General features: G+C 36.1%; 1 protein-coding gene across 8 annotated transcripts in view; it reads left to right on the top strand.

The window, feature by feature from the left end:
* Positions 1-15,106, top strand: part of LOC133188422 (protein boule-like) — a 49,827-nt gene extending 34,721 nt beyond the window's left edge. For 7 of the 8 annotated variants that reach the window (XM_061323847.1, XM_061323844.1, XM_061323846.1 and 4 more), the window contains 3 exons: positions 5,878-5,931; positions 7,553-7,708; positions 10,364-15,106. In XM_061323847.1, coding sequence (XP_061179831.1) covers positions 5,878-5,931; positions 7,553-7,708; positions 10,364-10,945 — 792 coding nt within the window. In that variant the 3' untranslated portion in view covers positions 10,946-15,106. Of the gene's footprint in view, positions 1-5,877; positions 5,932-7,552; positions 7,709-8,661 lie in introns of all 8 variants that reach the window. The other variant, XM_061323848.1, reaches the window with a different exon arrangement.
* Positions 15,107-19,851: the final 4,745 nt, after the last annotated feature.

Raw genomic sequence — 19,851 nt, 5'->3', positions numbered from 1 at the left:
CCCCCCCCCCCCCCCTCCCCCCGGGCTAAAAAAAATGTTATGAACAAGAGGACATCAACTGTCAAGAGTTGGCTAATATCAGTATCAAACTAATTGTATAAATGTAAAAATAATTACTATATTAATTTTGTAAGTGGATACAACTTTAAATTTTACAATTTTAAAACAATGCCTGTGATATAAACAAATTGAGATAGTGCTATTAGTGGAGTGGAGTGTTTAGCATATACACTAGTCGATTCGAGATGTAAGAATGCAATTCCTTTCATCGCGAAAAGTGGTGAAAAATATTTTCGCTCCAGTGGGAGCTCTGTCTATATGGAAGCATCCTCAGGTAGTGTAGATTCAGTATTGTTCAAATCATGACCCCCCGTGATGGGTGGGGCCACAATGCCTGATCATATTTTATGAAATACATAGAAAAAATCTTAAATTTTCTTCTCAAGAACAGTAAAGCCATGATTAGTCATGTTCAAATGCAAGCATGAAGTAGTATAGATGCAAATTCCTTCAAACCAGGACCCCTGGATGCAGGGTGGGGCCACAATGGGCAATCAAAATTTGACATAGAATACATAGAAAAATCTTTTAAAAATCTCCCTCTCAGGAACAACAAGGTCATGATAAGTCATATTTATATGGAAGCATCCTAGGTAGTCTAGATTCAAGTTTGTTTAAATCTTAACCTCCTCCCCTGCCCTTCTGGGAGGTGTGTCATATATATATTCAAACTTTTCAATACTGAACCGCTTTCTGCTTTTCTGTAGCCAAAGTGCTCAGATGAGTGATGTGTTCCATTGGCCTCTTGTTACATTAGACACTCAGGTGGACCTCTTGCTATCTATTTTTAGGTCACCTGAGTCACTCAGGTGACCAATTGCTATCCGTTTTTGTCCGTTGGTGTGCGTCGTGCGATGTGCGTTAACATTTGAACATTTTTAGCTTCTTCTCTGAAACCGCTCAACCAATTTTGGCATATAGCATCTATGGGTGAAAGGGAACAAAAATTGTGAATTTCATGGTCCCTGCCCCCCCTGGGGCCTGAGGGGTGGGGCTAAAACCACCAAAATTAATGCAATCTTTAAAAATCTTCTTCGTTACTCCTGGACATCAAGCAGTCAAACCCAGGGTCAGGGGTTCTGGTGTTAGGGCGGGGCTATATAGATCATATAGTGAAAGTGCATTATTTCTTTGAAAATCTTCTTCTCTGCTCCTGGGTATTAAATAAAGTAAGTAAGTACATAGTTAGGATGAGCAAGAGTTCCTCTTCCAAAATTGTGAAATTCATGGCCCCAGGGCCAGGGGTTCTGGTGTTAGGGCGGGGCTCTATTTATTATATAGTGAAAATGAATTAATTCTTTGAAAATCTTTTTCTCTGCTCCAGGGTATTAAATACAGTAACTAAGTATGAAGTTATGATGAGCAAGAGTGCCTCTTCCAAAATTTTAAATTTCATGGCCCCAGGGTCAGGGGTTCTGATGTTAGGGCAGGGCTCTATTGATTATATAGTGAAAATGCATTAATTCTTTGAAAATCTTCTTCTCTACTCCTGGGTATTATTTAAACAAACTAAGTACATTGTTATGATAAGCAAGGATGCCTCTTCCAAAATTGTGAAATTCATGGCCCTGGGGACAGTAGTTCTGGTGCTAGGGCGGGGCTATATAGATCCTATAGTGAAGGTGAATTATTTCTTTGAAAATCTTCTTCTCTGCCCCTGGGTATTGTTAAAACAAACTAAGTACATTGTTATGATATGCAAGGATGCCTCTTCCAAAATTGTGAATTTTATGACCCCAGGTTTAAGGCTTCTGGTAGTGGTGGTGGTGGGGGGGGGGGGGGGGGGGGGGGGGCTTCTATTGATTATAAAGTGAAAAAGCAAAATTTCTTTGAAAATGTTCTTTTCTGCTTCTGGTTAAAAAAGCAAAGAAGCTAAGTGTATAGTTATGATGAGCAAGAGTGCTTCTTCCAGAGTAGTGAATATCATGACCCCTGGGTCAGATGTGAGGGTGGGGCTCTTGATAATATAGTGAAAATGCATTAATTCTATTAAAAAAAATCCTGTTTGCTCCTTAGAGTTAAGCAGATAAACAAAGTGATTAGTTATGATGAGCAAACTTATGGTCCCAGGGTCAGAAGCTCTGGTGTTTAAGAAAGGGGGGGAGGGGGCTCTATTGATAATATAGTGAATCTGTAGTGAAAATGCATTATTTCTTTAAAAATCTTCTCTGCACCTGGGCATATCTGAGGCAAACAGAGTAAAAGTTTTTATAAGGAAGAGAATTTTTACCAGATTTTTGAACATCTGGACCATTTGATCAAGTGTTCTGGTCCTGGCCAGGGCTCTATTAGTTTGCATTCTGAGAGGAGTTATTCCCCTTTGCCATTTACTTTTGAAAATTTATCACTGTTAATAATGTACTTGAAAGGTAAATAGAATAAGAGAATTATGCAAAAACTTTTATTGTATAAAACAAAAAGTACTTTTATAGTTTTAATGATCAGATAGACTTGTAAGTAGTAGATAAATAAAAATGAGACAAAAATAACTTGTCTTATTAAATGTTCATCAAGGACCAAGAGAAGTCAATGTAAGAGATTTCAACAAGGGATTAAAATAGTACAGAAGCATTGATAATTTGTTAATATACTGTATGGTGATAGTGATAAATGGGGAACAGATTAGAACCTAATTTATGAACTGTTAATGAATACAGGTGACTCTCGATCTCTCGAAGTTCAAGGGACCGCAAGAAAGTTCGAGAGATCGAGGGGTTCGAGAGATAGAAAGTGAATAAAATCTGGAATTTTCAGTTCTGATCATCATTGTTCTACTATTATGAATACCGAAAGTATATGTTGATAATAGCATTGCATGTTTTCATTTGTATTTTACAGGTAGTTCACTTGATTTCAACAACAATGATCGTATTTTGAATAAATAAAACGATCTCTTTAAGTTTCAATATTTATTTGTTCTCATTTCATGATTACATAAAACCTGAATAGCAATCGTTGGTGTGGCTACCCCCCGGGCCTGATCGGGTACTTTACCAGATTTCTCGTATTAAATCGGTATTTAATTCTTGAGATAGGATTTCTTGTGCAATGTTTGTCATACTGGGTTTATGTACACTCATAATTACTTCATAATCTATGGAAAATTATTGACACGCCTCTTAAATTATTTTCTAAAAATTTTCGTCACGCTGCAAAAATAAGTTGTGAATCAATTCGTTTATAATTTACCAATTATAACCAATTAATTATTAATATCAACACTCGGATGCTCACAGGTATAGTGGCATCTATGTAAACACCGAATTAACACCTCCATGCCAGCCCCAGGCGTTTACTGTTATCCAGGTAAGTCCAAGCTGCATTAATTTTACGCTTGATTGGCGTGTACACACACGCAATCAAAACTTCGAGGGATAGAGAGTAAAACACAATGAAATGTGTGTAACGGGACCCAGTTCTTGGTTCGAGAGATAGAGAACTTCGAGAGATTGGAAGTTAGAGAGATCGGAAGTAAATTTGCTTAGTTATATAGAGGAAAAAAACGGGACCGGAGGTTCACTTCGAGAGATCGAGAACTTCGAGAGATCGGAGTTCGAGCCATCGAGAGTCACCTGTATTAAGACCAATTATTTTGTTGATCATGATCACCCTATTTTTCTTGCTTTTGGGCAACAAAGCTTCACCTTTCAGTTCATTTTATACTCTATGCGTCCTTAAAATAGTTGTATTATACTCAGGTGACCGTTAAGGCCCTTGGGCCTCTTGTTGTCTATGTTGTCCTTCATCTGTGATGGTGAAACTTCTCACCTTTTCAATTTCTTCTCAAGAACCATTCTGTCAATTTAACTTGTCACAAAGTATCCTTGAGTGATATATGCCACTTGGATGAAGGGGATTCAATTTTTAGGTCACCTGAGTCACTCAGATGACCTATTGCTGTTCGTTTTTATCCGTTGGCGTGTGTCGTGCATTAACATTTAAACATTTTCAGCTTCTTCTCTGAAAGCACTCAACCAATTTCAACCAATTTTGGAATATAGCATCTATAGGTGAAGGTGGACAAAAATTGTGAATTTCATGGTCCCTGCCCCCCTGGGCCCTGAGGGGTGGGGCTAAAACCACCAAAATTAATGCAGTCTTTAAAAATCTTCTTCACTACTCCTGGACATCAAGCAGTCAAACTGCTGGCATGATTGTAATAAGCATTGAGCCCTCTACCAAAATTGTGAAATTCATAGCCCCAGGGTCAGGGGTTCTGGTGCTAGGATGGGGCTATATAGGTCATATAGTGAAAGTGCATTATTTCTTTGAAAATCTTCTTCTCTGCTCCTTGGTATTAAATAAAATAACTAAGTACATAGCTATGGTGAGCTTGGCTGCCTCTTCCAAAATTGTGAATTTCATGGCCCCAGAGTCAGGGGTTCTGGTGTTCGGACGGGGTTTTATTGATTATATAGTGAAAATGCATGAAATCTTTGAAAATCTTCTTCTCTGCTCATGGATATTATTTTAACAATGGAAGTGCATGGTTATGATAAGCAAGAATTCCTCTTCCAAAATTGTGAAATTCATTTCCCCAGGGTCAGGGTTTCTGGTGAAAGGGGGGGGGGGGATCTACTGATTATATAGTGAAAACTCATAATTTCTTTTAAAATATTTTTTCTACTCCTGTTTATAAAGCAAAGAAGCAAGTGTATAGTTATGATGAGCAAGGATGCTTTTACAAAATTTTTAAAACTTGTGGTCCCAGAGGTTCTGTTGTGTCTGTGAGGGGTGGGTGGGGGGTGGGGGGGGGGGGCTCTATTGATAATATAGTGAAAATGGGTGAATTCTTTGAAAATCTTCAACTACATGTTATTGCATAGTTATGTGATGAGCGTACCTCTTCCAAATATGTAAATTTCATGACCGTGCATCAAGGGTTCTGGTGTTAGGGTAGGGCTGCGTTAAATAGTGAAAATGCATTATTTCTTTGAAGATCTTCTCTGCTCCTGGGCATATTGGAGGCAAACAGAGTAAAAAGTTTTAATAAGCAAGGGTATTTTTACCAGAATTTTGAACATCTGGACCATTTAGTCAAGTGTTCTGGTCCTGGCCAGGACTCTATTAATTTGTATTTTACTGAGTGAAGTTATTCCCCTTTGCCATTCACTGTAGATAATGTATTTGAAAGGTTAATAGAATAAGAGAATTATGCAAGAACATTTATTGTATAATACTTAAAGTACTTTCTTAGTCTAAATGATCAGGTAGACTTGGAAATAATACATGAATAAAAATGAAAAAAAAAAACTTATCTTTTTTATATGTTCTTCAAAGGCCAAGTGAGGTCAATGTGAGAGTTAATAGACATTTTGTTAAGTCTGCATGGTAATAGTGATAAATGGGGGACAGATATATAGATACTAGAACAATTATTTTGTTGATCTTACTTGTACTATTTTTCTTGCTTTTTTGCAACAAAGCTTCATTTATCAGTTTATGGATCCTCTTAATTCTCGTACTCAGGTGACCGTTAAGGCCCTTGGGCCTCTTGTCTTCATATGAAAGGGCAAATCCCTATTCAAGAAGGTTAAGAAATAGTATTAATAATGTGGAGTCATTTAAATAAACTTCAGGATTCAGAAATGGTGAATCTTATGTGAAAGTTTTCTTGTATGTTGAATATTCATGTTTGTTTTTACCATTGTCCCTAGTGTGAAAGAGGTCAAATTAATATGCAAGTAAAATCATGCATTGTGACAGGCGACTGTTGACCCATGGGTCTTTTGTTTATTAAACCTACTGTTACATCAGACTTTATGTGTAACCCATTTTTGTGATCTTGTATAATGATAAGTTGACTGTTTTATTTAGACCACCCCACAGTGGACCTCACCCACTGGACAATGGAGATGGAGCACTCCACAGGTAGTATACCATTATATGTAACTTTTCTGACAAGATTTTGAGGTCACCTGAGCCACTTGAGTGACCTATTGCTTTGTTTTTTTGTCCATTTTTGTGCTTCAACATTTAAACATTTTAAACTTCTCTGGAACTGCTGTACCAATTTCAACCAATTTTGGCACATAGCATCTATGGCTGAAGGGGAACAAAAATTGTGAATTTCTTGGAGAAAGTGAAAAGGAATAAATTCTTTAAAAACCTTCTCTACCCCTGTATATTAAGCAGACAAATTAAGTTCATAGATATGATGAGCAAGTGTTCCTCTTCCAGTATTGTGATTTTCATGGCCCCCAGGGTCAGGGGTTCTGGTGTTAGGGAGATCATATAGTGAGAAATGAAAAAAAATTCTTCAAAAATCTCTCTCCCTGTATATAAAGCAGACAAACTAAATGCATGGTTATGATGAGCAAGGGCGCCTCGTCCACAATTATGACATTCATTGCCCCAGGGTTAGGAGTTACGACAAGGCTCTTTTGATCGTATAGAAGAAAAGGAATTTAGTGTATGATTATAGTGATTAAGAATGCTTTTTTCCCAAAATTGTGAAATTCATGTCCCCTGGGTCAGGGGTTCTGGTGTAAGGGAGGAGCCCTATTGATCATATAGTGAAAATGCATTAATTCTTTGAAAGTCTTCTTCTTTGTTTTTGAAACCCAAAGTATTTAGCAGAGGAATTAGGTGCATGGTTTTGATGAGCAAGAATGTTTCTTCCAAAATTCATGGTCCCTGAGACAGGGGTTCTTGAGTTAGAGTGGACCTCTATTATGATCACATATGGGAATATTACTCTGCTATAAGAGAAGATATTCCCCTTTTTCACTCACTTACGATCATAGTAAAAGAACTGTACAAGAATTTCTAATATAAGATATGAAAAATACTTCCATAGTTTTTAAAAATCTGGTAGACTTGTAAATAAAAGGTGAATAAAAATGAGACAAATATACCATAATAAGTACATTAGATGTAATTCAAAGACCAAGAGAGGCTAATATGGTGTGGGGATTATAGTAAGATATTACTGATTAAAATTCCTTCAACACAGCTGTCTGATTTAGCATTGATTTCGATTCTCACTGAATATATTCATTTAGTTCTTTGGATTACATCACATAAAACAACAGTGTGCAGATGGCTTTTGTGTATACTTACATTTCCTGTACAATGGATACAGGGTTACAATTCAAAAACTAATCTGATTGGCTGAAATTTAGAAGTGAAATCTATGCCAAGAAAATATCACTAATTTGGCCAGCTTTAGTATCATAATATGCCAAGGGTTTATGGGGAGTATAGTGGACTGAAAACCTTTGGCTTGCAATGATTGTCAAAGTTGACATATTTCTGTTTTGATCATAGTGACAAATCGTGATAACATCGTTGGACATGAAATTTTTATAAAGTTTTTATGACCCATTGTTTTAGGGTGGCCTGTAGAGTTATGTGTACAATTGATTAATTGCAATTATGCAAATTTTTTGCAGTTGGTTTCTTCTGTGCTACAATTACATGCAATGAATTATTTGATAGAAAATATATGTGAATGTAAAAACTATAACACTGTACACACTGTTCATTTTAGAGCCCCCAACAGGCAGTAACTGGATCACCGGGTTATATTTATGCTACAGCCATGCATGGCTCACCAGAATTGATGTACGCCCAAGCCCCACCTCATGCCTATCCCACTGAACATGCTGACCCCACCCTGATGTCTGACGGCCAGCAAGCAGTGGAGGTAATCTCACCATACATGTAAACAATGGAGTATTTCATTTACAAAAGATTGCAGTGGAGTATCATTTGACATAGTATCAAATCTGGTGAAGAAAACATTTTATTGTGCATAATTAAGATGAAGCAGTTTCAGTTTCATTTAAGTTACTGGCATTAATTTCATTTCATGGAAAAGAAATCTGAATCCGGTTACCAGATTCTTTTTGTAGCATGTTTACACATCATAACCTGCAAACAATTTAACATGCAAAGGGGGTTTTGTAAATATTTTGGGTTGACATATATTTTTATTTTAATACATTGAGAAAGAAGGAAATATGCCCCTTCTAGAGCTCTGATCATTCCATTTCTTGTGATTTTTTCAATAGATTTTTTTTACATGAGTGAGAGTGAATAAATAGCAAATTGTAGTCTGTCCATGTGTGCGAATTAATGTAAATGCTTATTTTAGAAATGCTTTTTTTTGTTATCCATAGTAGTGACTATGTAAGAAATCCATGGGCTTCCATTACCAAAGTTTTTACAACAGTTTATTTTCTTTTCCTTACATTTTCATATTTTAATTGATAGTTCCTAATTGAATTTTGAGCTAAGTTTGTAATAGAACTCTGAGCTAACTTGAGTAGCCAGAGCTTTCAGCTGACATAATGACCTTGACAAGTGTGATGTAGTGGACTCTTGGCATGGTAGTTTGATTATTGGAAATAGAATGCATCCCTTGCATTATTCTCCAGTGGCAGCTCTTGTAGAAAAGACCTCTTTATATGGATAATTGTTTAGTGCTGCATGAATGTAATGCTTGCTCACTATGATGGCAATTACACTAAAACTATTTCTGATTGAAGAGTTGAATATTTTGCATGTTATTTATGTATAAATCTTGCAAACTACTGTACCGTCATGAGTAGAAGATTGAGGAGAACATTTGACTAGGAGTATGAGATTGTTTTGTAGATAGAAGAGTCGGCCACCTCCAACTACCTGCTGGCTTATCCATCTGCCTCCTTGCCAGCTTCTGCTCTCACCTATCGCATTGTCGCCCCCTCTACTGCTGTCCTCAAGAAGTAATTCCAAAATCACCAGTTCAGGGCATTAATGCCCATGTATGCATGCTGACTCTTGGAAGTTTTGCTTTGATCTGATAAACTTTTTGCAAAAGGATTAATAATACTGATAAGCATGCAAAAGCAAGTTTATAGCTGGTTTATGCATGTTCTTTCTTTTTCTTCTTCTTCTTCTTTTTTTTTTTTTTTGAAAGATAACAGAAAAGCCATTCCAAATTTGTGAAAAATCTCAGCTGTTCCAGATGTTAAGAGTGTGCAAAAAAAATTTGAAATGAATTTTTTAAGGGGAGAGGAGAGACAAAACTAGAGACAACTTTGTGAAGATATTCTGCTTGTTAAGATAATCTTATTATGTTATAATTGTGGAATTTTTAAATTGGAGAACTAGAAATTTTAGGGTGAAAACCAGCTGGATTGGAGAGTTTATCAGTATATATACTTCATCTGAATATGTCTTGTTTTTATTATAAATCCAAAGATCATGATTTTAATGCATGTAATAAAACATCAATTTTTATTGGGCATTTTTGGTATTTATGACTATTGCTACTTGTTTTCGTAAAATGTTTTGTCTGTGCAAACCTTGTTGACAATTTATACACATACTCTACAGATAAAAATTAAATTGGTGCAAAGTATTCTCACTCAAGTGCTATGGTGTTTTAGTGGAAATCATTGAATGGTTCTACATGCAGATGTCTTTGATGCATTTTTTTGAAGATCAGATTTGATAAACATTTTGAAGCCAAACAGAAAATCCACATGAAGCATCATTTCAATAAGATTGACAAGATGATAAGATTGACAATACGAGTGCAATCTGCATGTCTTTTTCTGTGAATTTATCTGAGAAAAAAAAACCTTTTTTTTTTTACTATTATTATATTTTACTTATTTATTTTTTGGTGTGTGTTAAAAGAAAATTATTAATTAATTTAGATGTCAATATTATCCTTTATAAAGAAATTTCTTCAAGTTTTGATATTCATGTGATTACCTGCTTAATTTGAAGATTGAATAAGAATCTGATGGGGGAGGGAATGTTTCTTGTTGCTATGTGACTGTTCCTTCATCACACTTGTTGAGTTACTTATGGTTTGCTGGAGTTGTGTTGCACCTTTTCAGCTAAAATATTCAAAATCAATTTGCTGAAAAATCAGCTTTTTTTAAACTAATTACTACTTTACTGAAATTGATGTATCTTTACTTTTTTTCTCATGTTGACTGTCATGGCAACTGAATGGAGAGTGTCAAGACAATTGGAAAAAAAGCATACCTATAAATTAAAATCAGAATTAATATTGGGAGGATGGGTCTTTTCTTGTCTGGTTTGTTGAATATTCAATCTAGATTAGTTCAGCATTCCATCTAGTTTAGTTCAGTGCATGTTCTAGTATTAGTGATCAACTTAAACAATTCAGGTTTAACCAAATTTCTGCATGTAAATCAATGTTTTATTTATATTATCAAGGTGAAAATTAAATTGATGGAAAAGAGGAAATATAAAATACAGTTTAAATTTTTAGAAATTCCTGGATTGTTTTGAGTTAGCTCTATAAATGCATGTTATAGTTGAACCCAACTTATTTCAGGCAAGTTTGCTACCAAAGCCAATAGAGCCATCCATATTGACAGCCCACCCTTACCTCACGGAAAATGTAGCCATGACAGAATCCACAGAAATACTGCCTCCAAATACCTCTCAGATCAGCATGGGGGCCCAAGCAGGGCTCCAACCTATGGCACTACCCTACAGTTCTGTCGGAAGCCTTGGTAGTGATCCAACTAAACCCTCAACAGTGTTTACTCGTCCTCTATGCATTAATAGCCCCTCTTCCCAATACATAGGGGGAGCATATCCTGCTAGTTTAGTTCCCTACCAACCCTCTGTGTCAGCTGCTTCTCAAGGACCAATAACATATTCTTCTGTATCTGCCTCTGTAGCCCCATACCACAAGAAAGGCAATTCCAACTCTATCCTTCGTCGTCCTTATACAAGTCCTGCCATCATAGTAAAACATGGCCACAAAATGCAAAGGGTGATGATGCCCAGTAAGGCTGTTACAGCTAATGGGCAGCTGACCTACTTGCATAGCGATTGTGGTGCTGGGGGTGACATGTCTAGTGAGACAAAAAATACTATACTTACCCCTCCCCCAACTCCAGATGTTTAACTAACTACCAAAGTTTTATCATTTTGTGGTTTTGTTGCCAAGTTTCTTCTGTTTCTGTTGTTGTTTTCACAGTTTTATTTTTAAACTTCAGAGATACTTGATTATTAAAACAATCTGCCTTTTTTGGTCCATAGTATCTTCAGGAGTTCAAAAGTTTTACGCAGGTGGGATAACCTTGTATGTGTTAACATGTTTAAAAAGCACTGCTGATTCTAGTACTTTTAAGACATGTTTGAGATTTTACATTTCACAACAAACATAACTTGCATCTAAATATTCTTTGATTAAAAAGATGTGGGATTTTAAACAGCATTTGAAAAGCTGTATACCAGAAATGAATTTGTTTAACTATTTTATGCAGGCTCTTATGACTGATACCCTGAACTCTATCAAGTGCTGTAAATATGCACAATTTTTTGTTCATCAATTCTGGAAGAACCAGGTTTAAAGTGTGTTTTGTCAGCAAGGTTTGCAAATATGTCCTAATGTCTTTAATATGTGTGTCATCCCTAATCGATTTTTTTGTCACATTAAATCATACTGCATGTAATGATTATGACTGTTAAACATTAATGTCATGGTAAGCAATGAAAAACTTTGCACTAGGCTTAAAGGTCTGTTGTAGAGATATAAAGATTAGAGAAACAAAGTACATATATAAATTATGTAGTCATTAGGAAACAAAATTACATTTGGAATCAAAAAGCTAATTTAACGAGCATGATATAATAAGCCTTTATAGTTCTTAGATTAGTTGCATGTTAAAAATTAAAAAAATGTTTTCTTCCATAATTAAAATTTTTGCATGTTCATGTCATGTTTCAAAGTCAAGGTTATTAGTCATCTTTTTCTTGAAGTGAAATATGATTAGGGTTACATATTAACTATTTACCTTAATTTTTCAAAATGCAACTAGACAAATTTGAGTAGGCAATTTTTTTTCCCTTGCATTTGCTTAAAGTAGTATAAGATTTCTAGGACAATTTTATGACTTTAGATATTTTAAATTGTGAAATCCCTATTTATGGAATATTTATCTTGCCATTTTTTCACTGTATTATATATTTGTTGAAAATTATATTTGGGCTATTTTGTTGTCTCTTTTGTTCCCATATTGAAAGGTAATTTAGAAGTTAGAAAAATATGTTTTGATATTGTATTGTATATACACCTGTTAACATCATATAATACTGTTATAGTCAAGTCCCTTATCCATTAAGATCATTGTTTTCCCATACTTTTTTCATTACCATTCCATACTTGTTTTTGTTTCCGTTTTTTCGTTTTTTGTTAATCATCAATACCTTTTTTTGTTATCAGATTATTCTTTTCAGGATTAGTGGCTTGTCCAATTTTATATTCGAACAGATAAGTTATAGCAAAATAGAAAAACATAGAATTCAATGGCAGTCAAAAATTCTCATTTGTCTATAAAATATGTTCTTTTATTAGTGGGAAGATTCTTTCTGGATTCATTTATTTGGAAAATTTTAAAACACTAGCTTCAATAGAAAAAAATCTTGTCCTCACATGTATAGTTTGATTTAAAATGGAAAAAGAGGGTAGATGTGTATCAATTTTTCCAACAGTAGCCCAATTTCGAAGTAAGAAAGCTTAAGTTGGTCAGTGTTAGGGTTTGTAGATTTTGATGTACCTCTGCCATTGCAATACATGACATTTTCCTTTTAATTTGTGCCTCTCTCTCATTGTGAAGTGCTTTTTTTTCTGTACATATTATGAGGCACTGTGCTTTGTGTAACTGTATTGATTTGATGTATATTTATTGTTCACTTTTGAATGATCAATTGGACAATTCCAAAACATGAAACCAAGAAGCAGATAGCTTTTCTGTGCTCTGTTTTTAAGCAGAATGCCCCATGTCCTTTGATACTATGATGTATAAAAGGTTTTGAACACTTTCTGCTGCTGTCTTGTCAATCACAGACAGTTGGTGTGTTCCGATTTAAGATTTGTCCAACAAACTACAGTTGGGTAGAACTGTAAATATAGTAATTAGAAGCTATCTTTAGGGAAAAGCATTCCTTTGTCAGATTTCCTACAGTGGGAATTGTTTCATCTGTGTGTATGATGTTGTGTATGCCTGTCCTAAACATTAGTATATATTTGTTGTGGTTCAGTTTGAGTACCCTATTCTCCCTATCAAGCAATCCTGCCCCTATGAGTGACAGGAAATATTTTCCCATTTTCAGAGGAAAATGGCACCCTTTTTAGCTCACCTGAGCTGAAAGCTCAAGTGAGCTTTTCTGATACCTGTTGTCCATCCATCTGTAAACTTTTCACATTTTCAACTTCTTCTCAAGAACCACTCGGCCAATTTTAACCAAAGCTGGTACAAAGCATCCTTGGGTGAAGGAGTTTAATTTCTTGAAGTGAAGGGCCAAGCCACTTGGCACACCTTGGCAGATTCGTACCTCATCTAACCTCGGCTGTATCATGCAAACCTCCATTGAACCGGAGCTACTTTATAAGCAATATGGCTGTGCCCTACATTTACATGTGCACAGTGTGCTGAATTCGATCCGTTAACAAACGTGATTATGTAAAGATACTAAGTGCTTGTTTCTTGGTAAGTGTTATTCTTAGTGTTACCTAAATGCTTTTGAAAATTTTTAACGTATATAAGATATATGTTTATTATCGTTTTCAAAGCGTTACGTTTTCCTAAGTGGTAAACAGGTAGCCTTATCACAAATGTTAAGCGGAGATGCATATCAAGTTTCCTCATACAGCCGAGGTTTGATGAAGGTGACGGAATCAGCCGAGGTTTGCCTAATGGGGCCAAGCTTCCTTCTAAAGGGAGATAATCATGAAAAAACAAAATAGGGTGGGGTCATTATAAAATCTTCTGAAGAAGAACTACTGGGCCAGTAAAGCTGAAAGTCATGTAGAGGCATCCTTGGGTAGTGTAGATTCTGAATTGTTCAAATCATAACCCCAGGGGTAGGGCGGGCCACAATAGGGAATCGAAGATTTACATTGAAATATATAGGAAAAATCTTTAAAAATCTCGACGGGAACCACTGGGCCAGTTTTAATCAAATTTGGTACAATGCATCCTTGGGTGAAAGGGAGTTTAAATTATCGAAATGTAGTGCTAAACCCCCTTACAAGAGGAGATAATCAAGAAAAAAACAAAAATAGGGTGGGGTCATTAAAAAACCTCAAGAACCACTAGGCCAGAAAAGCTGAAACTCATATGGAACCATCCTTGGGTAGTGTAGATTGTAAATTGCAGGGCCAAAGTTATTCTGGTGAGCATTGTGGCCCATGGGCCTCTTGTATTTACCTTATCAAAGCTTTCAAATCAGCAAGTCCCACCTTCAAACTTGATAGAACATTGAAATGCCATATGAAATGACCATCAGGCAGATTGACAGAGTTGACTGCCTCATTTTGCAATTTATCAAGTGCCCAGGGTGTTTAATATGGAGAATACAGTATTCAAACAATTTGTATCCATTAATGAACATTTCACTTTCTTATGCAGCAATTTGACCTTGGTGATAATAAGTGCATACTTGCAGAGCTTACAACTTGATATCAAAAAATGAGTTTGCAGATTTGCATTAATATAGCACACAATTGTTTGATATGGAATTGTCATTCTTGAGCTTGGTTATCACACATTATTCATACATTTTTCCTGCGAGGTGTGAAACAAGTTTTTTTGGATGATTATATGTGCAGTTTAATATAGATACATCTGCATAAAGGCATTTTGCAGTTGTGAACTGTAGCTCACAAGGTCATGTCCCATGTGTAAATTATGTCTTTGCTATTGAAAATCATATGTGGAACAGATAGTCGTTTTGTGTTTTCAGAGACTTGGCGTTACAATGTATTGTTTGTAACTTTGAGTGTATATTTTCCACAGGAAGTAAATGTTCATGTGAAATTTTCTTCGGACAAATTTTATGGCATTGTATGTATTTTTGGTAATTTTTCAGAAAGATTTCTTAATACATATACTATATACTTTGAGTGGTAAATTTATAAGGGAGTATTTTTTTTTGTGGTCTCTAGATATATTAAGGAAGAATTTGGAAGTATGCAATCCCTAATGTTTGAAGAATTGCTAGAGATGTTCCATGACTGTCATGAATGCTGTTTGAATGCTGAAATAAAATATGTAAATTTTAATTCTCATTTAACTTGTATTGATTGAATATTTCTGGTTAATCATAAGTTCTGACAAGTAAACTTCTCTTATTTGTAAGAAGTGAAAAATTCTACCCAAAGGAATGCACCACTGGATTTGATTAAGTGGATACATATTCAAATGATCTGCTGAGAACTACAGTACAGAATGATAAAAGCAGGTCCGTAGCAATGGTTTCAAAAGTGGGGTGGAGCAACTTCCTAAAAAAAAATCTGACAATTAAAAAAAAAACCCTATACTGAACGGGGGGGGGGGGGGGCAACTTCCCAAAATTATCTGACAAGCAAAAAAATTAAGCTAATTTACTGTCCAAATCCTAGAATTTGCTTGACCTTAAATTAAAACAAGGGGGGGGGGGGGGGACAAACGGAATCTAAAGGAAAATTTACTATAGCAAAATACTAGACTCTGAAAAGGAGGGGGCGCCCTCCCCCTTTCCCCGCGTTTTTCCGGCCTGGATTTAAGTAGGATAACAGCATTGTATGCTTGGCAGTTAGTACTGATGTACATTTACGTATATTTGTACTGCAGCATTGTTTGCTTGGCAGTTATGTGCTGCAGATCTGAGTGATGGGAAATTGCCACAGCTTTGGTGTCCGTTGTGGCACCTTGATGTGGACTGAAAGCTTTCCTTATTCTAATATTTGGAGAAGAGCATTCTCCATCTGTCACACCCTGTATCTTTTTAACCATGATAGAGATTAATGTTTATTGTCAGAAAACCTTTTGGTGACTTGCCATCACTGGTTGTCCATCGCCAATTATCTGTTAACTTTTGGACTTGGGCGTATGTCCATCGCCAATTATCTGTTAACTTTTGGACTTGGGCGTATGTCAACTTTCCTTCTGAAGCTACAGGCTATTTTTAACCCAAAATTATTGTGGAGCATTTTGGGGTAAAGAGAACTTTTGTAATTGGGGCAAACACGTATGCAATATTAAAAAAAATCTAAACAAGCATCTAAGAGGCATACTAAATGTATAAGAATATTAACAAGTAAAGGTGCTTCATCAAAAAATTCTCAAATTCATGACTACCGTCAAAGAGTTTCAGGCTCCAGGACTGGACTATATGCCGTATGTTATGTATTGTGGGTTCATAACTTTCCTAGAACAGCAGTTTTCATTGTTTAGGTGGTTGAGACAGAATTAATATGTGTTGCAAGAACTAAAAACTACAAATAATGACTGATATGATACAAGGAGGAGAGTATCCAAAATTGGCATATCAAAGAATTTTTATATCCACGAAAATTAATGAAATCGTAGTATTTCATCTTTTACAAGTCTTTACTGGGAAACGTAGAGATATTTAAGTAGAACACAAACCGCGTATATGTAAGCACGCGTGAATCTAGAGGGTGAGTGGGGTCCAAGGCCCCCTCCTGGAATTTTTGGAGTAAAAATTGACCTTGCCCCCCAAAAAGCGGCTCCTGTTAAATTGGTAGAGTCATAAAGCTAAGAAAAGAAGGACCCCCCCCCCCCCCCCCTGCACGAAATAAGTTTTTCACTTTTGGGAAAGGAGTTTTACGTTTTTCCTCTCTTTATTGATTAGCTCTTCTGAGCCAAAGGCTCAAAGAGCTCATGCTATGGCCATTTGTACGGTGTGCGTAAACTTCTTGGTATAGGCCATATCTCAAGAACCCCTTAGTCATTTTTTTTTAATTTGTCACAGAGTATCCTTGGCCCAAGGGCTTTCATCTATAATATAACTAAGGATGTGTCCCTTAAACAAGGGGAGATAATTAGGGAAATATAAACAAAAGTATTGGTTGTCAAAAAATCTTCTCAAGAACCCCTGGGCAGATTATCACCAAACTTGCATACAAGGATGAGGATATGTTGTAGATTAAAAATGTTCAAGGCATCACCCTGGGGCAAAGGGCGTGGTCTCAAGGTCACTTCAAAGTTGACCAAAATTTACGTTTTGTTTAATCTTTGATATTTTGCCCACTATAAGACCTATCAAATCTTGTCAGTTGATGCATCTTCGGACCTCATATCTGCAGGTATTCATTTTCATTTTAATTTTGATGTATAACTTGGAAACTTTGGAACCTATGATCATCAAAACTTGTCAGTTTATGCATCATGGGACCTTGATGTATGTCAACCAAAAAGTAGGTCACCGTGACCTACTTTCTGAATTATATGGCTAATCATTTTCTAAACATTAATGTCATTATTTCAGATACTGAGAGGTTTAGAATCATCAAACCTTGTAAGTTTATGCACCTAGAGGCCTCAAAACAGATTTATCAAAAAGTAGGTCACAGTGACCTGCTTTTAGAATTTTACAGTATTCATTTTCAAATTGTTTTAGAGGCATATTTCGGACACTTTGATTGATTGATTGTATGTTTTTTAACGTCCCATTCGAGAATTTTTCAGTCATATAGAGACGTCACCATATACCGGTGAAGGGCTTCAAATTTTGACCTTTACTCGGCACTCAGGGCCATTGAGCAGTGAGGGATCTTTATTGTTCCAACGCCTGCCGTGACACGGGGCCTCGGTTTTTAAGGTCTCATCCAAAGGACCCGCAACTTTCACTTCAAAGTGCCGAGCGCATGGCGAAAGAACAGTTGCTACCCATTTTTAGCTCTACTGGTCAGAGACCAGAAGAGCTTATGCGATAGTAAGGTGTCCGTCGTCCGTCCGTCTGTCTGTCTGTCTGTCTGTCTGTCTGTCTGTCTGTCCGTCTGTCTGTAAACAATTTTTCAAAACGCTACTCCTCCTACAGTTTTGGTCCGATTTCAATATAACTTGGCACACAAGTAGACTCTACTAAGATACATAATTTAGTGCATCGGTTTTTGATTTCGATGGACGGTGTTGCCATGGTTACTAAAAATAGAAATTTCTGTGAAATTCCTTTAAAACGCTACTCCTCCTACAGTTTTGGACCGATTTCAATATAACTTGGCACACAAGTAGACTACACTAAGATACATAATTTAGTGCATCGGTTTTTGATTTCGATGGACCGTGTTGTCATGGTTACTAAAAATAGAAATTTCTGTGAAATTCCTTTAAAACGCTACTCCTCCTACAGTTTTGGACCGATTTCAATATAACTTGGCACACAAGTAGACTACACTAAGATACATAATTTCGTGCATCGGTTTTTGATTTCGATGGACCGTGTTGCCATGGTTACTAAAAATAGAAATTTCTGTGAAATTCCTTTAAAACGCTACTCCTCCTACAGTTTTGGACCGATTTCAATATAACTTGGCACACAAGTAGACTACACTAAGATACATAATTTAGTGCATCGGTTTTTGATTTCGATGGACCGTGTTGTCATGGTTACTAAAAATAGAAATTTCTGTGAAATTCCTTTAAAACGCTACTCCTCCTACAGTTTTGGACCGATTTCAATATAACTTGGCACACAAGTAGACTACACTAAGATACATAATTTAGTGCATCGGTTTTTGATTTCGATGGACCGTGTTGTCATGGTTACTAAAAATAGAAATTTCTGTGAAATTCCTTTAAAACGCTACTCCTCCTACAGTTTTGGACCGATTTCAATATAACTTGGCACACAAGTAGACTACACTAAGATACATAATTTAGTGCATCGGTTTTTGATTTCGATGGACCGTGTTGCCATGGTTACTAAAAATAGAAATTTCTGTGAAATTCCTTTAAAATCTTACTCCTCCTACAATTTTGGTCTGATTTCAATCTAATTTGGCACACAGTTAGAATACACTACGATACATAATATGTATTTCTGTTTTTTTTTATTTGGGTGAGTGGTGTTGTCATGGTTACCGGTACTAAAAATAGAAATTTCCGTGAAATACTTTCAAAACGCTACTACTCCTAGTTTTCATTTGATTTCAATATAACTTGTCACAGAAGTAGACTACATTAAGATACATTATTCTATTTATTGTTGCATGTTGCAATGTTTCAAATCCAAGTGCTACTTTTCTTTTGTTATACAAACAGACCAGTAGAGCTACAGTCTCATCAGAGACTTCTGGTTTATCGACTTAGGTCAGTCGCGGCAGAGATTCGAACTCACGACCTCCCGATCACGGAGCGAGCGCTCTACCGACTGAGCTACCGTGAACGGTACGGACACTTTGAAGCATAGGATCATGAAACTTTGTCAGTTGATGCATCTTGAGTCCTCGAAGTATGTAAACCAAAAAGTAGGTTACTTTGACTTACTTTTGCAATTTCATGGCTTAATTTAAATATTTCAGATACTAATTGGCTTAAAATCATCAAACTTTGTCAGTTGATGCATATTGGGTCCTCAAAGTGTGTCAACCAGACAGTAGGTCGCAGTGACCTACTTTTTGATTTTGATGGCATTTTCAGTTACTAATTGGCTTACAATCATCAAACTTTGTCAGTTGATGCATCTTAAGTCTTCGGAGTGTATCAACCAAAAAGTAGGCCACTGTGACCTACGTTTGCAATTTCATGGCTTAATTTGAATATCCCAGATACTGATTGACTTGGAATTATCAAACTTCGTCAGGTGATGCATCTTGGGTACCCGGAATGTGTCAACCAAAAAAGTAGGTCACCGTAACCTACGTGGAATTTGATGGCTATTACAGATAGTTATTAGCTTAGAATCATCAAATTATGTCAGTTGATGCATCTTGGGTCCTCAAAATGTGTCAATATAAAAGGTCACAGTGACCTACTTTTGGAATTTGATTGCTATTTCAGATACTAATTGGATTAGAATGGC

The sequence above is a fragment of the Saccostrea echinata genome, unplaced genomic scaffold (assembly GCF_033153115.1).
Source record: "Saccostrea echinata isolate AGI-Se365-2 ecotype Australia unplaced genomic scaffold, CSIRO_AGI_Sech_v1 ptg000016l, whole genome shotgun sequence".
Lineage (NCBI taxonomy): Eukaryota > Metazoa > Mollusca > Bivalvia > Ostreida > Ostreidae > Saccostrea > Saccostrea echinata.
The sequence above is the reverse complement of the archived record's forward strand: the minus strand, read 5'-3'. Positions and strand labels throughout refer to the sequence as shown.